This window comes from Pongo abelii, chromosome 15, assembly GCF_028885655.2.
Source record: "Pongo abelii isolate AG06213 chromosome 15, NHGRI_mPonAbe1-v2.0_pri, whole genome shotgun sequence".
In the NCBI taxonomy this organism is placed as follows: Eukaryota; Metazoa; Chordata; class Mammalia; order Primates; family Hominidae; genus Pongo; species Pongo abelii.
In genome coordinates, this window is record NC_072000.2 from 54171312 (window position 1) to 54193266 (window position 21955).

The 21955-nt window shown below is 36.8% G+C and overlaps 1 protein-coding gene across 2 annotated transcripts in view; it reads right to left on the bottom strand.

The window, feature by feature from the left end:
* The window catches only part of SOS2 (SOS Ras/Rho guanine nucleotide exchange factor 2), a 113845-nt gene that overhangs the window by 9937 nt on the left and 81953 nt on the right, over window positions 1-21955 (bottom strand). For both annotated transcript variants that reach the window (XM_002824724.6, XM_024231713.3), the window contains 7 exons: window positions 17852-17971; window positions 17551-17713; window positions 12653-12770; window positions 11327-11499; window positions 6845-6961; window positions 3241-3502; window positions 2708-2749 (listed from right to left, as the gene is read on the bottom strand). In XM_002824724.6, coding sequence (XP_002824770.1) covers window positions 2708-2749; window positions 3241-3502; window positions 6845-6961; window positions 11327-11499; window positions 12653-12770; window positions 17551-17713; window positions 17852-17971 — 995 coding nt within the window. The remainder of the gene's footprint in view (window positions 1-2707; window positions 2750-3240; window positions 3503-6844; window positions 6962-11326; window positions 11500-12652; window positions 12771-17550; window positions 17714-17851; window positions 17972-21955) is intronic.

Consider the following 21955-nt stretch of genomic DNA (forward strand, 5'->3'; position numbering starts at 1 on the left):
CCACCTCCTGGGTTCAAGCAATTCTCCTGTCTCAGCCTTCCGAATAGCTGGGACTACAGGCGCACGCCACTATGCCCAGCTAATTTTTGTATTTTTAGTAGAGATGGGGTTTCACCATGTTGGTCAGGCTGGTCTCGAACTCCTGACCTCAGGTGATCTGTCTGCCTCGGCCTCCCAAAGTGCTGGGATTACAGGCGTGAGCCACCGCGCCCGGCCCAGATCGTGTTTTTATAACAAAGCTGCTTGCCCTCCATCTTCCTGCTAGCCAAAAAATGTTAATAACTACAGCAGGTACTCAAGACAGAGATAGAAGTCACATCTTGAGAATTCTGAATTGCCCTGCTTAGCTGGAAAACCCAGTGGAGCAGAGTTGCCTACTTGCTCTGACTATTGTGAAGAATAAACTTCTATTTCATTTAAGGCTCTGTATATTGGGGTCCCTCTGTATGACACTGGGTCCTCTGCTACTGTTAAGTATGCTCAAGTTTAAAAAAAGATTGAAACTGTAGGATCATTGAGAGAAAGATATTTGTCTATTTCATTCACTGCTATCACTCTCACACCTGAAATAGTGCCTGCACATATCAGGCATTTAAAAATTATGTACTGAGTAAGTAAATAAATGGTATTAGACTTTTCAGCAGGAATTATGAAAGGTAGAAGACCGTGGAGAAAAATGACTTCAAGATTCTGAGTCAAATTATTTTTTACATTCTATTTCCAGCTAAACTATTAACAATTAAATGCATAATAGGCTTCCACAAAATAAAACAAACAAAAAAAGGTATAACAGGTTTCCACATATACAAGAACTTAAAAAGTTTAGGTCTTATGTATTATCTTTTCTCACGTAGAAACTAAAGGAGCTACTCCTATTAAAATCAGGGAGCATATCAAGAAAGAAGATGAGGAATCCAAAAACAAGGATCCAACACAGGAGGGAGGCAAAGGGAATTTCTAGGATGACAATGAAAGAAAGTTCTAGGTTGACAGCAGGGTCAATACCTGAATATCAACCAGTCCAAACTGGAACAGGGGGACAAAAAGGCACCAGGAAGGAAGATTCCAGGAAAGAAAGAAGGTAAAGGGAAAGGAAAAGAAAAGAAAAAGGAAAACCCTGCTAGGTTCCCTGATTGGCCTGACTTTATGGAAAACTGCTATGAAAGGGCATGAAAAGGTGCTAAACAAACATACAAACAAACCTAAACATTAATGAGGCAATTATTAACTCCAGGAAACAGAGCTATACAAGAAAGGAAGCATAGCAGTGAATAATATTTGCCCCAAATGTGGTAAGTATAGGCAGGGTAGACATGAAATTCTCATCCACCATGAGAGGAGATCAGTAAACATTGTCTAAAATTAATGACTCAAGAGAGACTATAAAAACATCATTTAGAAACGTGGAAGTGTACTTGGAGAACAAGAAAAGGAGTGGGGAGACTTGAGGTAGAGAACCACTGTTAATTTCATTTTAAGTGTTTTAGCACTATTTCCCTTTTAAATACTATTAATATGTCACTTTGATAAATTTTTTTTTGGTAGGGAGGACAGGGTCTTGCTATGTTGCCCAGGCTAGTCTTGAACTGCTATGTTGCCCTGACCTCAAGTGATCCTCCTGCCTCAGCCTCCCAAAGTGCTAGGATTACAGGTATGAGCCACTGTGCCTGGCCAGATAAAAATTTTTTAACCTAAAATTAAATAGAACATTAAACATTTAAAAGACTAAGCTTATTTTTCTCATAAGATAGGGAACCTTGCTACTATATATTTTACTACGCTCAAAGCAGATGTTCTCCAGATTGGGAGAATTATACCCAAAGGTGCTGTGTTCATTTTTGAGTTATTTTGTTTTAAACAAATGACCAGAGAGAGAAAGTTAACAGCATTAAAAGTTATAAATTATGAAATAATTAGGAATGATAGAATAGTACTTTACTTAAAATACTGCTTTAATTAAATAAGATGATGTAAAAAAAATAAGTGATTGAGGATATCCTGGGAACCTGATAAACATTTAGTATATTATTGCCATGGGAAATTGATTTGAAAAGGGTAAGGAAGAAAGACAACTGACATGAAATTACTATTCATTCTATGCCAAGCAATATTTTAGGTGTTTTTGTTTGTTTGTTTGTTTGTTTGTTTTTGAGATGGAATCTCACTCCGTTGCCCAGGCTGGAGTGCAGTGGCCTGATCTCAGCTCACCACAACCTGTGCCTCCCGAGTTCAAGCGATTCTCCTGCCTCAGCCTCCTGAGTAGCTGGGACTACAGGCGTGCACCACCATATCCAGCTAATTTTTGTAATTTTTTAGTAGAGACAGGGTTTCACTATGTTGGCCAGGCTGGTCTTGAACTCCTGACCTCGTGATCCACCTGCCTTGGCCTCCCAAAGTGCTGGGATTACAGGCGTGAGCCACCGTGCCCGGCTAGGTGTTCTATACAGTTATTTCATTTGATCCTTACCAAGTGTGGGGAAGGTAAGTGATTTCTTCAAGGCCATATAGCCCTTAGAACAGATCATAAAAAATGATGAAAATAAACTATACTGAAGCTTAAGTAGTACACAGTTGTAAGCAAATAATTAAATTTATTTATAACTTTTCTTATTCTTTAATATTGCCAAAACCCAAAATACTCAAATATAATCAACCAGATTATTATCTTTACAGTCATTTCATTAGAATCAACTTAAATCTTACTTACTTGAATGTGGCAAAAGCACTGGAGCAAAGACGCTATTGCTGCCTATTGGAATAAGAAAAATTAATTTGAAAAGGAAGGTAACATGTACAGTATTATTTTTTAAATGTTTCCATAAATAATACATAATACACAGTGCAGAATTTTATCATCTTTTGCCATGTTAGTTTTTTAAAAAATTAACCCAGAACCTTCTGTACCTAGAATGGTTTTCCTTCTTAGCATTAAGTGGTTCCCCCTCTATCACAGTACTTATCTATTTCTTATTCATCATCTATTGCTCCCTTTAGACTGGTAGTGGGACCCAAAAGCTACTAAACAAATCTTTGTTGAATGAGTACATTAGAAGATAATATGCAACAACAATGCACAAATTATGCTCTACTTCTTGTATTAATCATTGTTTTCACATTTAGGTGTCACTTTTCACACTAATATAGTTTGCAAAGGATTCTATAGTTCCCTAATTAAAATGATAAGAATTATCTGAGACACAGGATTCCTTTTTTACCAAGTGGTTTACATCAAATACTTACCACAGGAGCTGTTGAGATCCACATCTAAAAATACACTAAGGTCTGAAGAAGCAGATACTGGTGGAGTAGATGGTGTATTTGGAGAGGTTGGTGCTGACACTGTTGATTCCAGCTCAGTTTCAGCAATCCGACTAAAGCTTATTTTACATGGTTCTCTTTCTAATGGTGTTGGGTGACCTCGTAAAGTACCTGAGGTAGAGCCATGTCGGCCGGTGTTAGGCCGTATTCCAGGAGATTTTAAGGAGAAAGTTGATTTCCTAGGCTGAGAAAAGCAAACATAATTAATGTCACAAATTTGCACAGACAGTATTTTGTTTCTGTGACTTAGAGCTACCTTATTAGTCTTACTAGTTCTTAAGCATACAGTTCTTAAGCGTGCAGTCCTTCAGTCTGCAATGACAGCCTGTATCATTCTAGTAGAATCTTCTGGATTTGACTGACTTAATTTTAAAATGAATTAGAATGTAAGTAAGTCTCTTTTCAGCACTGCAGAAATAAAATTCTTGAAATTTTATGTGAAAATCACATTTTACTCCTAAAACATATGAACCTAAACTTCTCTTTGAAAATAACTATATAAATTTTACAAACATTTACTGGGAACATAACTTACGAAACATATTATGCTATATGCTTCAGAAAAAAAAAAGATCATTTTTTCCCCTTCCTATACTAAATGATCAACCTCTACACTGGTGCTTTAAAAATTTTTGGAGAAAATTCCTACCATTGTCTCCCACCCTCACCTCTGTCCCATTTTTCAAGTTCTTGCAGGAGTAATCGAATAAAAAACACAGAACTCAGATCAGAAAACTTCAGTTAAGATTTCAACTGTGCCAATATCTAGCTATGCAGCCTTGAAAAACTTATTTAACCCCTTAGAATCTCACTATTTTCCTTTGTAAAATGAGAATAAGATCTATGAGGGGTTTTCAAAAAGTACATGGCAAATGTCTATTATGAAATAACTATGCAAGACTTTCATTTTTTTCCATCAAAACAAACTCATACTAACTTATTATAACATGTCTGAACAGTTTGAGATACTCAAACATATCTAGTTTGAGATACTAAGAAGGATAACACATCAGTTTGTAAAGAGTCCCTATCAGAGGAACACGAATTCTGCTAAAATTGAAGCAAGAACAAACATCAAATTCATGATGATGCTTGGGTAGAAGAATGGTGAAATCACTAATACTTTATGAAAAGTTTATGGGGACAATGCCCCAAAGAAATCAGCTGTTTACAAATTGATAACTAATTTTAACAAGGGATCAGATGATATGGAAGATAAAGCCAATGGCAGCAGACCATCAACATCAATTTCTGAGGAAAAAATTAATCTCATTCCTGCCCTAATTGAAGAGGACTGATGATTAACAGCAGAAACAATAGCCAACACCACAGATATCTCAACTGGTTCAGCTTACACAATTCTGACTGAAAAATTAAAGTTGAGCAAACTTTCCACTAGACAGATGGCAAAACTATTGCACCCAGATCAGCTGCAGACAAGAGCAAAACTTTCAATGAAATGTTAAATAAGCAGGATCAAGACCCTGAAGCATTTCTTTGAAAAACAGTTAATAGGAAATGAAACACGGCTTCCCAGTATCATCCTGAAGACAAAGCACAATCAAAGCAATGGCTACCAAGAGGTGGGAGTGTGGTCCAGTCAAAGCAAAACCAAATCAGTCAAGAGCAAAGGTTGGCCAAGCACAGTGGCTCATGTCTGTAATCCTAGCACCTTGGGAGGCTGAGGCAGGAGGATCATTTAAGGCCAGGGGTTTGAGACCAGCCTGGGCAATATAGCAAGACTCTATTGCCATTAAAAAAATAAAAATGCTGGGCATGGTGGCTCACACCTGTAATCCCATCACTTTGGGAGGTCAAGGCAGGTGGATCACTTGAGGTCAGGAGTTCAAGACATGCCTGGCCAACATGGTGAAACCTCATCTCTACTAAAAATACAAAAATTAGCCGGGCATGGTGGCACACTCCTGTTATCCCAGTTACTTGGAAGGCTGAGGCAGTAGAATTGCTTGAACTTGGGAGGTGGAGGTTACAGTGAGTTGAGATTGCACCACTGTACTCCAGCCTGGGTGACAGAGCGAGACTCTGTCTCAAAAAAACAAAACAAAAACAAAAACAAAGGTCAGACAACAGTTTTTTAGGACGCTCAAGGCATTTTTCTTGTTGAGTTTGTAGAGGGTCAAAGAACAATAACATCTGCTTACTATGGGACTGTTTTGAGAAAGTTAGCCAAAGCTTTTGCAGAAAAACAACCAGGAAAGCTTCACCAAGGAGACCTTCTCCACCACAACAATGCTCCTGCTCATCCCTCTCATTAAACCAGGGCAATTCTTTGAGAGTTTTGATGGCAGATCATTAGGCATCCACTTACAGTCTTGACTTGGCTCCTTCTGACTTTTTTTTGTTTCCTAATTATAAAAAAAAAAATTAAAGGGCAACCATTTTTCTTCAGTTAATAATGTAAAAGAGACTGCAATGACATGGTTAAATTCCCAGGATCTTTAGTTTTTTAGGGATGGACAAAATGGTTGGTGTTAGCGCTTACAAAAGTGTCCTGAACTTGAGGAAGCTTATGTTGGGAAATAAAATTAATGTTTTTATGTTTATCTTTTAATTCCATCAAAAAAATTTATCTTTTCATTCCATTTTTCCATGAACTTTCTTTTCTTTCTTTTTCTTTTTCTTTTTTTTTTTTTTTGAGACGGGGTCTTGCTCTGTCACCCACGTTGGAGTGAAGTGGAGTGATCTTGGCTTACTGCAACCTCCACCCCACAGGCGTGCACCACCATGCCTGGCTAACTTTTTTGTATTTTTGGTAGAGACAGGGTTTTGCCATGTTGCCCAGCCTGGTCTCAAACTCTTGAGCTGAAGCAATCTGCCTGCCTTGGTCTCCCAATGTGCTGGGATTACAGGCGTGAGCCACCATGCCCGGCCTCTATGAACTTTTTGAAGTCCCCTCATGTATCACACAATTGTGAAGATGAGATAGCATGAAACTACCTGACTTCCTGCCTCACCTAAAGTTGGTTTGTGTTTTTACTTCCTTCTATATCTTGCTTCACTTTTAGCTACTTAGAATTCATCTTCTACTACTTCTGTTGCCACTGCAAACTCCTGCAGTAACTGGAAACTGTAGCATCAAATTCTAGTGACAGAGATGGGTTCCAGAGGCAACTATGGACCATGGAACCCTAATGGCAGAAGTCATATCAAGTCACAAGAACCAAAATACATTTGCTTACTCCTTCCCAGGTCTTTTCATTTTTTTTTTTTGTTCCATTCAGCTACCTATTAAGTTCTCACTTTCTCACACCTTTTTGAATTATTCTAGGAGGGATCAAAAGTAGACACATAAATAAGTAGTAGTAAGATAAGGCATAAACCAGATTTTATCAAAAGGCTGACATTTCCCCCCACAGTATATGTAATTTTAGAAATAGTACATTACTGCAAACAAAATACCTAGGAACAGCCATTCGATTACATTTTTAAGATAACAGGTTGTTAAACATTGAAAATAATATTTTAAAAAACAGAACACTTGTTCCCGAAATTATAAAAGACTTACAAATCGAGGTGGCTGTTTGCAGTTTCGAGGTTCAATTTCTAGTGACTTGTTGAACAAATAATCTGTAAACTCTTTTTCAGATGCACTTCCCATGGGGTTAAGGTTTTCAAAGAATCTCTGGAATTAAACAAATATCACAAGTGCATATATAATAAGTATATATTTTAGATCTTATTAAAATAAGATCTCATTAAAATTTTTTGCTGAAAATTACTTCATTATTTAATGCTAAAAAATTAACACATTAAGAGATCACAATATCTGAAAAGTTCACAAGTGTTGCTTATCCCAATCTCTTTACTTCTGAATAAGATTATATAATTTCTGTGGAAGTTATATTCTAGTCTTAAAGTTCTATTAAGAATATGAGTTTTCATTTATTATCATTTTAATGGCTCAGTAGTAGCACTACTTATTCCTTAGGAAACTTTACTCCTACTCATTGTAACAAACGATCATCACCAGTAAGCTACCAAAAGTGTTTAGAACAAAGCTATGGTTATAATCTACAAGGAAGTTTTGATAATCAGAAAAAAAGTGGAGATAAATTAGATTAAGGTCTGTTAATCCAATTTATAGATCATTCTTGATCATTTATAATTACTCTGGAAATTTCTTTTACTTTAAAAGTAGTCATTTAAATTACTTTAAATTTAAATTACTTTAAAAGTAATGTCAAGAATGACTATAGGCCGGGCATGGTGGCTCATGCCTGTAATCCCACCACTTTGGGAGGCTGAGGTAGGTGGATCACCTGAGGTCGGGAGTTTGAGACCAGCCTGACCAACCCCATCTCTACTAAAAATACAAAATTAGCTGGGCGTGGTGGCACATGCCTGTAATCCCAGCTACTCAGGAGGCTGAGACAGGAGAATCACTTGAACCTGGGAGGCGGAGGTTGAGGTGAGCCAAGATCACGCCATTGCACTCCAGCCTGGGCAACAAGAGCGAGATTCTGTCTCAAAAAAAAAAAAAAAAAAAGAAAGAACGAATGATTATAAACTTAAACCTATCTGTGCTAACTTCTAGTATAAAAAATGTTTTTATCTGAGCCAAGCCATGATGGCTCACACCTGTAATCCTAGCAGTTTGAGAGGCTGAGGCCGGGGGACTGCTTAAGCCCAGGAATTTGAGACCAGCCAGGGCAATATGGTGAGACCTCTCCTCTTAAAAAAAGCCTAATAAATAAAATGTTTAAAATTTTTGTCTTTATCAAAAAATATTTTAAGCTTAAATTTAAGTTTTAACGTAGAAAATTTAGGTGATTTAGCACTGCCAAAAAAAGAGAAAAAAAAAAAGAAACAGTAATCTTACAAACCAGAAATATCATTGTTCACATTTAAATATTAGACTGTCTTCCAATGATTTTACTGTGCATGTAAATATATGCATGTATATATGTATTTATACATAATTATCAATATATAATTTATATATATTTTCCTGAAAAACTGGGATATCAATTTTAATCTTTCTGAAGTTTATATTCAATTAACTTTTTTCCATGTGGTTTGCTTTTTTTTTTTTTTTTGAGATGGAGTCTCACTCAGCCTTCCAAAGGGCTGGGATTACAGGTATGAGCCACCGCACCCAGCCAGTTTGCTTATTTTACAAAATACAAATTTTAACTCTATAGTATTTCATCAGATGGATATTTCAGAATGTAACAATCTCCATATAGCTAGTTATCCACATAGGTACTTTCTAATTTTTTGCTATTATAATAATTATTTTTATTAACTCCTGTATATAAATTTTTCTGTACATTTTTTATGATTTCCTTAGAAAAATTCCTTAGCAGCAAATTACTGGATTTAGCTTTATTTAATTTTGAAGTGGTTTAGAAGCGTATATAAAAATGGTACTGGGTTTTAGCTTTAGCAGTAGGCAAAATGAGCTTTAAAATTTCTAGTATAAAATTCTTCCCATTTTTAAGGCATTCTGCCAATTTCAAGAAAATTATATTAATCCTTTAACAATACTGAAACAATGTGTTCTTATATTCAGGCTAGCTAAATTAAATATTAGCCAATAGTAATTAAAGACTTTCAGAAAGCTATAACAGCAGTATTCCTGATTTTCTCATCCTTTGCTCTATTTTTAAATACTATTTATTTAAGTATGATTTGAAAAGTGAATAGCTACTTTGTCTACATTTTAAATTTATTTTGTTTGACTCAATCATATAGAAGACGTTTCCTCCCAAAAATGCTTTAAATGGTGGTAGGAACCCTAGACCACACCACAAACACCAATTAGCAGGTATGTTTCTGAGATATGAATACTAAAAGTACTATTTCAAGTATACCGAATTAAAGTGTAACATTATTCCTGTGGGGACCGTATTTCCTTAGGCCTCTGAAGCCCCACATCACAGAGGGCGGGTTCAATGGTGAGAGGGGATGAAATAGGTCACCATCAGTAGGTTACCACCTTTTTTTTTTTTTTAAGAGCAAGTATCTTTTTTTTTTTTGAGATGCAGTCTCGCTCTGCCACCTAGGCTAGAGTGCAGTGGCACTATCTCAGTTCTCTGCAACATTTGCCTCCTGGGTCCAAGCGATCCTCCCACCTCAGCCTCCGGAGTAGCTGGGATTTCAAGCACGTGCCACCACACCCAGCGAATTTTTGTATTTTTAGTGGAGACAGAGTTTCACCATGTTGGCCAGGCTGGTCTTGAACTCCTGACCTCAGGTGATCCACCCACCTCAGCCTCTCAAAGTGCTGGATTTACAGGCATTAGCCACTGTGCCCGACCTATCATTTTTATAAATGGTATGCTTTAGGTGGTCTTTTTCTTAGGACTTTAGGGTACTTTGTTTTGAAACGAGAACAAAGAAGTTACTATCTCATAATTTAGTAGGATGGAAGTAATGGTGGATATTTTCACTCAATATGCCCAATCTGCATGCAGATTATGTCTAAAAAGGGTTTAGCACAATTTTTAATATGACACGTAAACTTATTCTGGTTGATAGTTATAATGTGTTCCAAGTTCAAGTAAGTATAATATAATAACATTCATTTAACATAAACATAATATCATAGTTTAATTTAGAAGGTTATTTCACATTTTATAGTACTATAGTATCAACATTACACACTATTGCTCAAAATAGAACATCAACTGACAGGATGTTAGTAAAATCATCTTCTGCCAGGCATACATATACCACTTTCCTGACCCTTTTCCTATTTAAACACATTGTTCTTATGAATTATATAACATTATTTTGCTCCATGTAAAATTATCTAAAATGGCTATCAAATCTAGCAATGAATTTTCTTTTTACTGCATGGACATCATTCTACTTTGTCATTCACTTTTTATGGTGTAGCTTGAACCAACTACACAAAGAAGCAATACTTTCAAAAGAAAGTACTTAGTAACAATATTAACAACTGCAGATAGTGTAGAATGTCTAATGTTTAACCTGCTATCTACTGATTAATTTTTTTCTATTATTTGCATAGCAAGACAAATAATTATGATATTTCTTAAAGGTCACACAAGATCTAAAATTTTTTTTTAATTTTTAAAATTTTTAATTTTCATGGGAACATAGTAGGTGTATATATTTTAGGGTATAAGAGATGTTTTGATACAGGCATGTAATGTACAATAATCCCATCATGGAAAGTGGGGTATCCATTCCCTCAAGCATTTATCTTTTGTATTATGAATAATCCAATTATACTCTTATGCTTATTATTTTTTATTTTATTTTTTGAGACGGAGTCTCCCTCTGTCACCCAGGCTGGAGGGCAGTGGCATGATCTCGGCTCACTGCAGCCTCCACCTCCTGGGTTCACATGATTCTCCTGCCTCAGTCTCCCAAGTAGCTGGGATTACAGGCACCCGCCACCACGCCCAGCTAATTTTTTGTATTTTTAGTAGAGAAGGGGTTTCACCATGTTGGTCAGGCTGGTCTCAAACTCTTGACCTCAAGTGGTCCTCCCGCCTCAGCCTCCCAAAGTGCTGTGATTACAGGCGTGAGCCACCATGCCCAGCTGATACTCTTATAGTTATTACTACTATTATTATTTTGAGACAGAGTCTTACTCTGTCACCCAGGCTGGAGTGCAGTGGCGCTATCTCAGCTCACTGCAACCTACCCCTCCCAGGCTCAAGTGATTCTCCCACCTCAGACTCTTGAGTAGCTGGGACTGCAGGCACCCAGCACCATGCCCAGCTAATTTTTTTTTATATTTTTTAGTAGAGACGGGGTTTCGCCATGTTGGCCAGGCTGCTCTCCAACTCCTGATCTCAAGCGATCCGCCCGCCTCGGCCTCCCAAAGTGCTGGGATTACAGGCGTGAGCCACAGTGCCTGGCCTCTTATAGTTACTTTTAAATCTGCAATTAAGTTATTATTGACTGTAGTCACCCTGTTGTGCGATCCAATAGTATGTCTTACTCATTCTATTTTTTTTTTTGGTACCCATTAACACGTTCTCTTTTAAAGATATGCAAAGAAAATATTTACCCTCATATCTGGTTCTATCCGTAAACAGTAAGGCTGATTCTGATACTGCTGAATTTCTCCAGTAATTTCAGCTACTTTCCTCCTCTTACTGAAATTGATTAAATCTTTCCCTTTCTTTTTTAAAAAATCATTATTCCCTTCTTCGGTCTTCAGAATATTTGTTAAATATATTCCTAGTGAAAAAAAAAAGAATTTAAAGAAAAGTTATTTTAAATTTTGTTATTTAATCAATTATTTGGGAAAACAACTGATCTAGTAAGTTGAAAGACATCCTATACTATTCAGCAACTCTACTACTAAAATGTTAAGTCTCTGATAAACAATTATTAACTCTCCATTAAGCATTTTTTAAAGAGAAAAGAATTTAAAATAAAAAGAAAATAAAAGCTACTGGCTTCTACAAAAATAAAGGTTGCTAATCTAAGAAATGGCAAATTAAGCTTTTCTAAACTCTAATTTCACCAAGTGCAAACTGTGTTAAATCTATTCTAACTAAATGTTTTAATATTTGATTATAAATATTTAATGCCAAGTATCTTAGGTGATTATTAATCAATAAATTAATTTTAAGCCAATTTTGGTTAATAAGTCTATAGGCTTATAAACTAATTCTGTTTTTTCAGAGACTGTAATTTAGATGAAAAATAATTACTTCTCATTCATGAACAATAAAAAGTTTTTAGTCCCTTTTTCATGCATAATTGCTGATTCATTTAAATTGGTGGTTCTCAGCTGGGGACAATTTAGTCCCCCAGGGGATATTTAGGAAGTCCAGAGACATTTTTGGTTACCACAACTCCGGGATGCTATTGCAGTGTAATGAATAGAGGCCAGGATGCTGCTACAGATCCTACCACGCACACGACAGCCCATCACAACAAAGAATTCTCTGGCCCAAAATACCAAAACTGTTGAAGTTGACAAAACTCGATGTAAATCATTCAATTTCAATCATACACAACAATATTTTAATTCTAAATTTAAAAATCACACAGAAGCTTTTAATAAATTAAAGAGAAAGCAAACACTGTAGATGTGACACAGATAGTTATGATAAAAATAAGTTACCATTTCATGAGTGCATCCTATGTGCTAGACTTATTAGGTAGTACAGACAAAATATTTTTAAACCTTATATAACAACCCTATGAGATATTATAGTCTTCATTTTATAGACAATAGAGAGTTTTATTATTTATTAATACAGAGAGCTAATAAAAGTAGATGAGCTCAGATATAAAATAAAGATAACGTGCCTCTGAAGACTGCTCTCTTTTGGCTATCACACGCTCACCCTCAAAAATATATCCATATTTAGTAACTTACCAAAAAAAGGCACACAAGGTGGGTTGATTGACTTAAGTTTTACTAGGTATTTTTTAAAGTGATCTTGACTTAATTCCACAGCCTCATCCAAAATTTTCCTTTTTCTTTCCTGCAATGCCTTAAAGTATATATAAATTGAGTATAAATTTTTTACAATTTAATCATATTTTATAAATGCAAATCTTTAAATTTTATAGAATTTTGCAAATTATCTGGAAAACAATTTTTTAAATTAAGAGATGAGTGGTACTCCTTTGTACACTTACCTGAAGTGATTTCTCCTCTCTTTATCTATAAATATAAAACCCATAATTTACTCATATAAATTAGAAGATCAAGCAATACAAAAAATTCTACGTCATGCCTTGTGAGTTATTTTGACTAGCCGGGGTTTCAAGTCATAGCTGTAGAAGAGGAACACTGTAACCCCTGAATGTTCAAATATTTTTCCACTGAAAGATCTTTTGGGGCTAAAGGTTGGGGTTTTGGTAAGGAGAAGACAACTATCGGAAGACAAGAAGACTTGAACAAAAATTTAGTGAATGAAGTAAACTAGCATTTCTTTTATATTTCATTACCAGATCTTCTTATTGAAAATTAATTTTTACTTCAGAAAGAATATACGCACACACATAAACCCCAGAGCAAACATTATGCTTGATGGAGAACCATTCAGTCAATTTCCTCTAAATCAAGGAAAAAGCCAAGGGGATAACATTATAGCTTTTATTCAATACTATACAGAAGTCCTAGCTAGCATGGACAAGAATAAGAAATAAAGAGCTAGAGATTGGAAAGAAAAAAAAATGTCACTATTCACACAGAGGATATGACTGCCCATGAGGAAACTCCGATAAATCTACATATAGAATGTTAATGAGAGAATCAGCAATGTTGCTATATATAAAACCAATAGACAAAAATCAACTGCATTTCTAGATATCATCAATAAAGAAATCATGATTTAAAAAAAATTGTGGTCAACTGCAGTGGCTCACACCTGTAATCCCAGCACTTTGAGATGTTGGGGTGGGAGAATCGTTTGAGCCCAGAAGTTCAAAACCAGTCTGTGCAACATAGCAACGCCCAATCTCCACATAAAATTTTAAAAATTAGCTGAGCAGGGTGGCACATGCCTATAGTCCCCACTACTCAGGAGACTAAGGTAGGAAGATTGCTTGAGCCTGGGAATAGGAGGCTGCAGTAAACTATGATCATGCCACTGTACTCCAGCCTGGGTGACAGAGCATGACCCTGTCTCTAAGGGTCACTGAAAACAAAATAATTCTAATATACATCTAGCAAAAGAGGTATGCGATCTCTGTCAAAACAAAAAAACCCCACAAAACTTTATTAACTGAGTAAATAAAGAGACAAACGATGTTCACAGTTGAAAAGACTTGTTACTATAAAAATGTCAGTTCTTCACTAATCTGTAATTGGATTTAGAGATCCAATGCAACTCCTATCAAAATGCCAATTTAAAAAAATGGAGCTTAAATTGATTCTAAAATTTATATAGGAGAACAAAGAACCAAGAATACGTTCCTCCTGAAAAAGAGTAAGATTGGCCAGGATTTGCCCTACTCTTCTTTATCAAGGACTACTATAAAGTTATGATAGTTTAGACAAGTGGCACTGCCACAAGAGTAATCAAACAGATCAAAGGAACAGAACAGAGAGACCAACAAAGGGCCCACATATATAGGAATTCAATTTATGACACATTTATTAAATAGATTAATATTTGTTTTTTTTTTTTTTTTGAGATGGAATCTTGCTCTGTCGCACAGGCTGGAGTGCAGTGGTGCGATCTCGGCTCACTGGAACCTCTGCTTCCCAGGTTCAAGTGATTCTCCTGCCTCAGACTCCCAAGCAGCTGGGATTACAGGCGCCCGCCACCACGCCTGGGTAATTTTTATATTTTTAGTAAAGACGGGGTTTCATCATGTTGGCCAGGCTGGTCTCAAACTCCTGGCCTCATGTGATCCACCCACCTCAGCCTCCTAAAGTGTTGGGATTACAGGCATGAGCCACTGCACCCGGCCTATTTAATAATATTTGACTAAGTATTAGTATCTTTAACATATAAAGTTCATACAAATCAATAAAATGCAAACACCCAAACAGAAAAATATATGTATAAAGCAGTTTTTCCTCTATTCCCCTCTAATAACAACCCACTAAAAAAATAATAATAAATAATGTTTAAAGAGGAGTATGTACCCTCCCACATTATTCTCAATACTTATCCAATTCCACTTAGAGGTTTGGGGTTTGCTCTGCTTTGTGATACTAAAACGGAATAATGTTATAGTAATTCTGAAGCTTTTCCCCTGCTGAAGTATCACAAATGTTCTTCCACAACAATACACATAGATCCCACTCACTTTGTTCTATAGCTGAACAATATTCTACAATATAGGTATAAGAGGATGTATTTAATCATTCTCTTATTGATAGACATTCAGGTTGTTTCCTGTTTTCTGCTACTACAGCTAATGCTGCAGTAACTATACCTTTGTACATATAACTTTATACTCTGGTGCATTTATTTCTTTACAATTCTGGGTCCTAAGAGTATGCATATTTTTAATTTTAACATATATTGTTAGACTGCTTTCCAGAAAGATTGTAAAAACACACATTCCCAAAAGCAGTATTTATATGGCTGAGTTTCTAACTTGTTATCCTTTGCTTAAAAAAAGTCTTTCCAGGTACAAAAGCAAAGGAAGAAATCATAAGTGAAGAGACTGATATGTGCAACTAAATAAAAATGATAAAACTTCCTTATGTCAAAGCATTATACATTTTTTAAATTAAAAAGCAGATAAAAGACAAACAGAAATGAGAAAATATGTACAGTCTGAGTTTTAATATCTTTAATATATGAAAAATCCATATAAATGAATAAAATGCAGCTGGACATGCTGACTAATGCCTGTAATCTCAGCTACTCAAGAGGCTGGGACACGACAATCCCTTGAACCCAGGAGTTCGAGGCTGCAGTGGGCTATGATCATGTCACTGGCACTCCAGCCTGGGTGACAGAGCAAGCTTGACTCTTTAGGAAAAAAAAAAAAAAAAAAATCAACAAAATGAAAACACTCTCCCCCCAAAAATGAGAGAGGAAATGAATATATAAATCATAAAGTACCCAATAAATATTCAACCTTACTAGTTATTATTTATTTTGAGAACGAGTTTCACTCTGTTGCCCAGCTGGAGTGCAGTGGGGCAATCTCGGCTCACTGCAACCTCCACCTGCCAGGTTCAAACGATACCCCTGCCTCAGCCTCTTGAGTAGCTGGGATTGCAAACCAGCACATACCACCATGCCTGGCTAATTTTTGTATTTTTAGTAGAGATGGGGTTTCATCATGTTAGCCAGGCTGGTATCGAACTCCTGACCTCAGGTGATCCACCCGCCTCGGCCTCCCAAAGTGCTAGGATTACAGGTGAGCCACTGAGCCCAGCCTCACTAGTTATTTTTTAAGATACAATTTAAAAATGCAGTGCGATTTCTGCCCCCCACAGAGGCATGCACTACCATGCCTGGCTAATTTTTTTTTTTTTTTGTAGAGATGGGGTCTCCCTATGTTGCCCAGGCTGGTCTCAAACTCCTGGGCTCAAGTGATCCTCCTGTCTCTGCCTCCCAAAGTGTTGGGATTACAGGTGAGAGCCCCCACACCTGGCCAAAAGCTTTTAATATAATACATAATACCAAGGGGCATTTATCGTATCCTGCTACAAAACACCTTGGCAAAAGTATTTAAAGTCTTAAAGTATATAAATACTCAGACCCAGGATTTCCACCCCTAGATTATTTCTAGGGAAATAATCAAGCTCTTAAAAAGACTTCTATATATAAATATTCCATGATAAATTATCACAGAAAAAAATCAGAAATAACTTAATTGTCCCACAACCTACTGTTGGAATAAATTATGATTTATCCATGAAAGAAAATCTTGATGCCATTAAAATCTTGTTTTTGAAGATAAGCTAATAAAAAAATAGAAAACTATGAGAAAAAGGCCATAAAAATCTATGTACAATATAATCTCAATTTTGTTATTAAAATATATATGCAAAATATCTTCCTATTTTCTATATCTCTGGAATTTTCAATAGTACATGTTAAACACATATTTTATAATTAAAAAAATACATTTTTTAATTTTTTGAGACTGAGTCTCACTCTGTCGCCCAGCCTGGAGTGCAGTGATGTGATCTCAGCTCACTGCAAATTCTGTCTCCTGAGTTCAAGCAATTCTCCTGTCTCAGCCTCCCGAGTAGCTGGGATAACAGGCGTGCGTCACCATGCCCAGCTAATTTTTGTATTTTTGGTAGAGATGGGGTTTCGCCGTGTTGTCCAGGTTGGTCTCGAACTCCTGAGCTCAGGTGATCCACCCGCCTCAGCCTCCTAAAGTGCTGGGATTACAGGCACGAGCCACCACGCCTGGCCAAATTTAAGTTTTTGAAATAGTTCTTCCTGTGTTATACTATTGTTGACTATCTAAAGGTGATTAAGACATTACTTGTATTTTTATATTTAAAATCCTTTGTCATTTGAGACAATCAATGTGTTATTGAATAAATCCACTTGGAACTTCATTACATTTAGGTAAGTACATTACATGGCAGTGCAAGTCTCATACTCTTTATTGAATATTGATATATTTTCTAATATAAGCCTAGGATTCACATATTATATATCATATTCATATATTAACTAATATGTCAACATATTTTCTAATATATTTATATCACTGTGTTTAAGAAGCAAGGATGAATTTACAAAGAATTTAATAAAAAAGATAGATGATAGATGAAATTTCTTTTATGCTAATTTTATCATCCCCGAGAAAAATGAAAAAGTTAAGCCTAAAACTTACCTCAAAGGTATGGTCTAGTCTGTATACTGACACTGAATTTACTGCACTGACTATCTCCAATACGCCATTGAAATTATTCAAATCTTGAAAAACTTGCAGAATTTCTATAATTCTACTTAGTACTGCCACCCGTTCTTCAAAATTTTCTGCTTCCACAATGCATCTAACAACAACAAAAATTCACGGCTTAGAAAAGTTTCTTCACCTCACTTAGAAAACAAGATAATTATGAGTAGCCAGAATTTTAGATTAAATATGACTTAATATTATGGCTATTAGGAAGTAGTAAATTAAAACTTACTTTTCAAACCAGAGGGTGAGATTTGTGGTATGGCGAATCATTTTTAATAAATTTGGAGAATTTATTTCTTTATCTTCTTTGGTCCACACACTCCCTACAAGTTCAGACGGTTGAACTTTCCTATGGAATTAAAAATCAGTGCAACTTAACCTATAAAGGATTAGGATTAGTATCACTTAAAGATCTTCTAAAACTTAATAAGAAAAAGACAACTAACCCAAAAGATAGATAAACACATATATGAACAAGTAATTCAGAGAGGAACAGACCCAAATAGCTACAAACGTGAAAACACACTTTATCCCTTACTCAGGGAAAATAACATAAAACTACAATGAAATCCCATTTTACTCATTAGATGAACAAAAGTCTGATAACTCAGGGCCAGGCGCGGTGGCTCATGCCTGTAATCCCAGCGCTTTGGGAGGCTGAGGCGGGTGGATCACCTGAGGTCAGGAGTTCGAGACCAGCCTGACCATCATGGAAAAACCCCGTCTCTACTAAAATACAAAATTAGCCGGGCGTGGTGGCATATGCCTGTAATCCCAGCTACTTGGGAGGCTGAGGGAGGAGAACCGCTTGAACCCGGGAGATGGAGGTTGTGGTGAGCCGAGATCACACCACTGCACTCCAGCCTGGGCAACAACAGCAAAGCTCTGTCTCAAAAAAAAAAAAAAAAAAAAAAAGAAAAGAAAGAAAAAAAGTCTGATAATTCCAAATGGATAAAAATATAATAAAACAGGAACACCAATAAGAAAGTAAAAATTGATACAACCATTTTGTAAAACAATTTGGCAAGATCTCATAGTACTGAAGAGATACACACCGGATGACTCAGCAATTCGACTCTTAAGTATGCATATATCCTAGATAAACTCTTACACAAATTTATAAGAGCCAGGTGCAGCAGCTCATGCCTATAATCCCAGCACTTTGGGAGGCTGAGGCGGGCAGATCACTTGAGGTCAGGAGTTTAAGAACAGCCTGGCCAACAAGGCGAAACCCCGTCTCTACTAAAAATACAAAGAAATTAGCCGGGCGTAGTAGTGCATGCCTGTAGTCCCAGCTACTTGGGAGGCTGAGGCAGGAGAATCGCTTGAACCCAGGAAGCAGAGGGTTGCAGTGAGCCGAGATCATGCCACTGCACTCCAGCCTGGGCAACAGAGTGAGACTCTGTCTCAAAACAAACAAAAAACAGAGTTATAAGAAAACGTTTACAAGAATGTTCAGTGAAGCATTATTTGCAAGAGTGAATAGAGGCTTATCATCCAGAGACTGGATAAATTGTGGAGTATAAATATAATGGAACACTACACAGCATCTAAAATAAGCTAACTAGAACTGTATTCATTGACTTGAACAAATGCCAAAAATGATTTAAGTAAAAAGCATGTTGCAGAATGATACACAAGTATATGCAGTTTAAAAAATGTGCAAAACAAGCTGAGGTGCAGTGGTATGCACCTATAATCCCAACTACTTGGGAGGATGAGGTGGAAGGATTGATTGAGGCAAAGGGTTTGAGACTATCCTGGGCAATCATAATGAGATCCTATCTCAAAAAAATAAAACAAAAAAACTAGGCACAGTAGTTCCTCCCTGCAGTTCCTGCTACTGAGAGACTGAGGTGGGAAGACTGCTTGAGCCTAGAGTTTGGGGCTGCAGTGAGCTATGATCATGCCACTGCATCCCAGCCTGGGTGACAGAGTGAGACCCCATCTTAAACAAACAAACAACAACAACAACAAACCAGTTGGGCACTGTAGCTCACACCTGTAATCCTGGCATTTTGGGAGGTTGAGGTGGGAGGACAACTTGAGGCCAAGATCAAGACCATCCTGGGCAACATAGCAAGACCTCATCTCTGTGAAATTTTTTTAAAAAAATTAGCCAGGTATGGTGGTGCGTGCCTGTAGTTCTAGCTACTTGAGAGGCTGAGGCAGGAGGATTGCTTGAGCCGAGGAGTTCAAGGCTACAGTGAGCTATGATTGTGCCACTGCACTCCAGCCTGGGCAACAGAGTGAGATCCTGTTTCTAAAAAAAAAAAGTGCACAACAATGCTATATGTTGTTTATGAATCTCTGTATATGTATATAAATTATAAAAATATAAAGAGAAATAGTAAACATCAAATTCAGGGTGGTGGTGATTTCTTAGGGGAAAGAGAGCAGTAAGATTTGGGAGAATTATACAAAGGATTTCAATTTTATCTAAAATGTTTTTGTTGTTCATGAATATTCATTATATTATTTCCTATATTTTTTGAATGCCTGAGTATTTAATTAAAATTCAGACAAAAGAGCAGATTAAAACATTGTATACAGTGAGTCAGAATACACAATTTAAAAATTGGCCAAGTACAGTGGCTCACACCTGTAATCCCAGCACCTGGGAGGCAAAGGCAGGAGGACTGCCTGAGGCCAGGAGTTCAAGGCCAACCTGGGCAACATAGTGAGCCCCTATCTCTATTTTTTTTTTTTTAATTGACCGGTGGCATTGCCATCAATGGCCTACAGACTTGGTTATTCATTAAAAAAATATTTTTAATCAGTAGATTTGTGTATAAATAAGTACTTGCTAACAGTTTCTGAAATGTTTTCTTAAAGTAGCTCTATTATTTCAGCAGAAATTTAGTTTACAAAGCTGGGTGCAGTGGCTCCTGCCTGTAATCCCAGCACTTTGGGAGGCTGAGGTGGGTGGATCACTGGAGGTCAGGAGTTCGTGACCACTGTGGCCAACATGGTGAAACCCCGTCTCTACTAAAAATACAAAAAAGCCGGGCATGGTGGCACACACCTGTAATCCCAGCTACTCGGGAGGTTGAGGCATGAGAATCACTTCAACTTGGGAGGCAGAGGTTGCAGTGAGCCGAGATTGCACAACTGCACTCTAGCCTGGGTGACAGAGCAAGACTCCATCTCAAAAATTAAAAAAAAAAAGAAAGAAATTTAGTTTACAAATGATGTCAATATCAGGTATTTTTCTATGTCCTGAAAGTAGGTCCACATGAAGTGACGTGCTTTTTTTCTGATGTCCATTCATGTTAAACAATTACATTGTGAGAAAAAACATGATGCAGTACTATTTGCTTTTTTTACCTCAAGTAACAAGTCCCTTCATTTCTACCTATCACAAATCCCACAACATAAACGAAGCTACCTGAACTCTAAATTACTTAAAATATAACATAACATTTTGAGTCAGATGTTGACAACTTCTGGTGGGTGTGCTAAAAGTCTGGTTCTGAATGGCATAGCCAGTGCAAACTAGGCAAATTCTAAAGAACATAAAGTAAACACAATATAGTAAAGGTACCTTACTATATTATCTATTAGCACTAAATTTTATATCTTCTTGCTTTTCCCTGTGTAATCTTTATTTAAAAATTGGCTGCTAATCAGGATAACTGCGTGAAAATATTTTTATTTTAGAGATAGGGTCTCGCTCTGTCACTCAAGCTGGAGTGCAGTGGCACAATCTTGGCTCACTGCAGCCTTGACCTTAAGTGACCTTCCTACCTCAGCCTCCTGGGTAACTGGGACTACAGGGGCACTACAGGCCTGAGCCACCATGCCTGGCTATTTTTTGTAGTTTTTGTATGACGGAGTTTGCCATGTTGCTCAGGCTGGTCTTGGACTCCTGGTCTCAAGCGATCTGCCCACCTTGGCCCCCTAAGTGCTGGGATTGCAGGCATGAGCCATCATGCCCAGCCAAGCATATTTATATTTTAAAATGAGGCTTCTATACTACTCACAATAGCTATGATATGGAATCAACAGATTAAAGAAAATGTGGTATATATACACAATGGAACACTATTCGGCCATAAAAAAAGAATGAAAGCCTGTCGTTCAAGGCAACATGGATGAGCCCGGAGGACCTTATGTTAAGCAAAATAAATCAGACACAGAAAGAAAAATATAACATGTTCCCACTCATATATGAAAACTAAAAAAAAAAATGAACTCATGGAAGTAGAGAGTAGAACTGCAGGTATTAGTGGCTGGGAAGGATTGGGAGGAGGGAAAAACAGAGAGGTTGGTGTAGAAAAGCTTTTGATGGAATGATAATGATAGTGACATTTTTCGACAGACAGCTGTTACA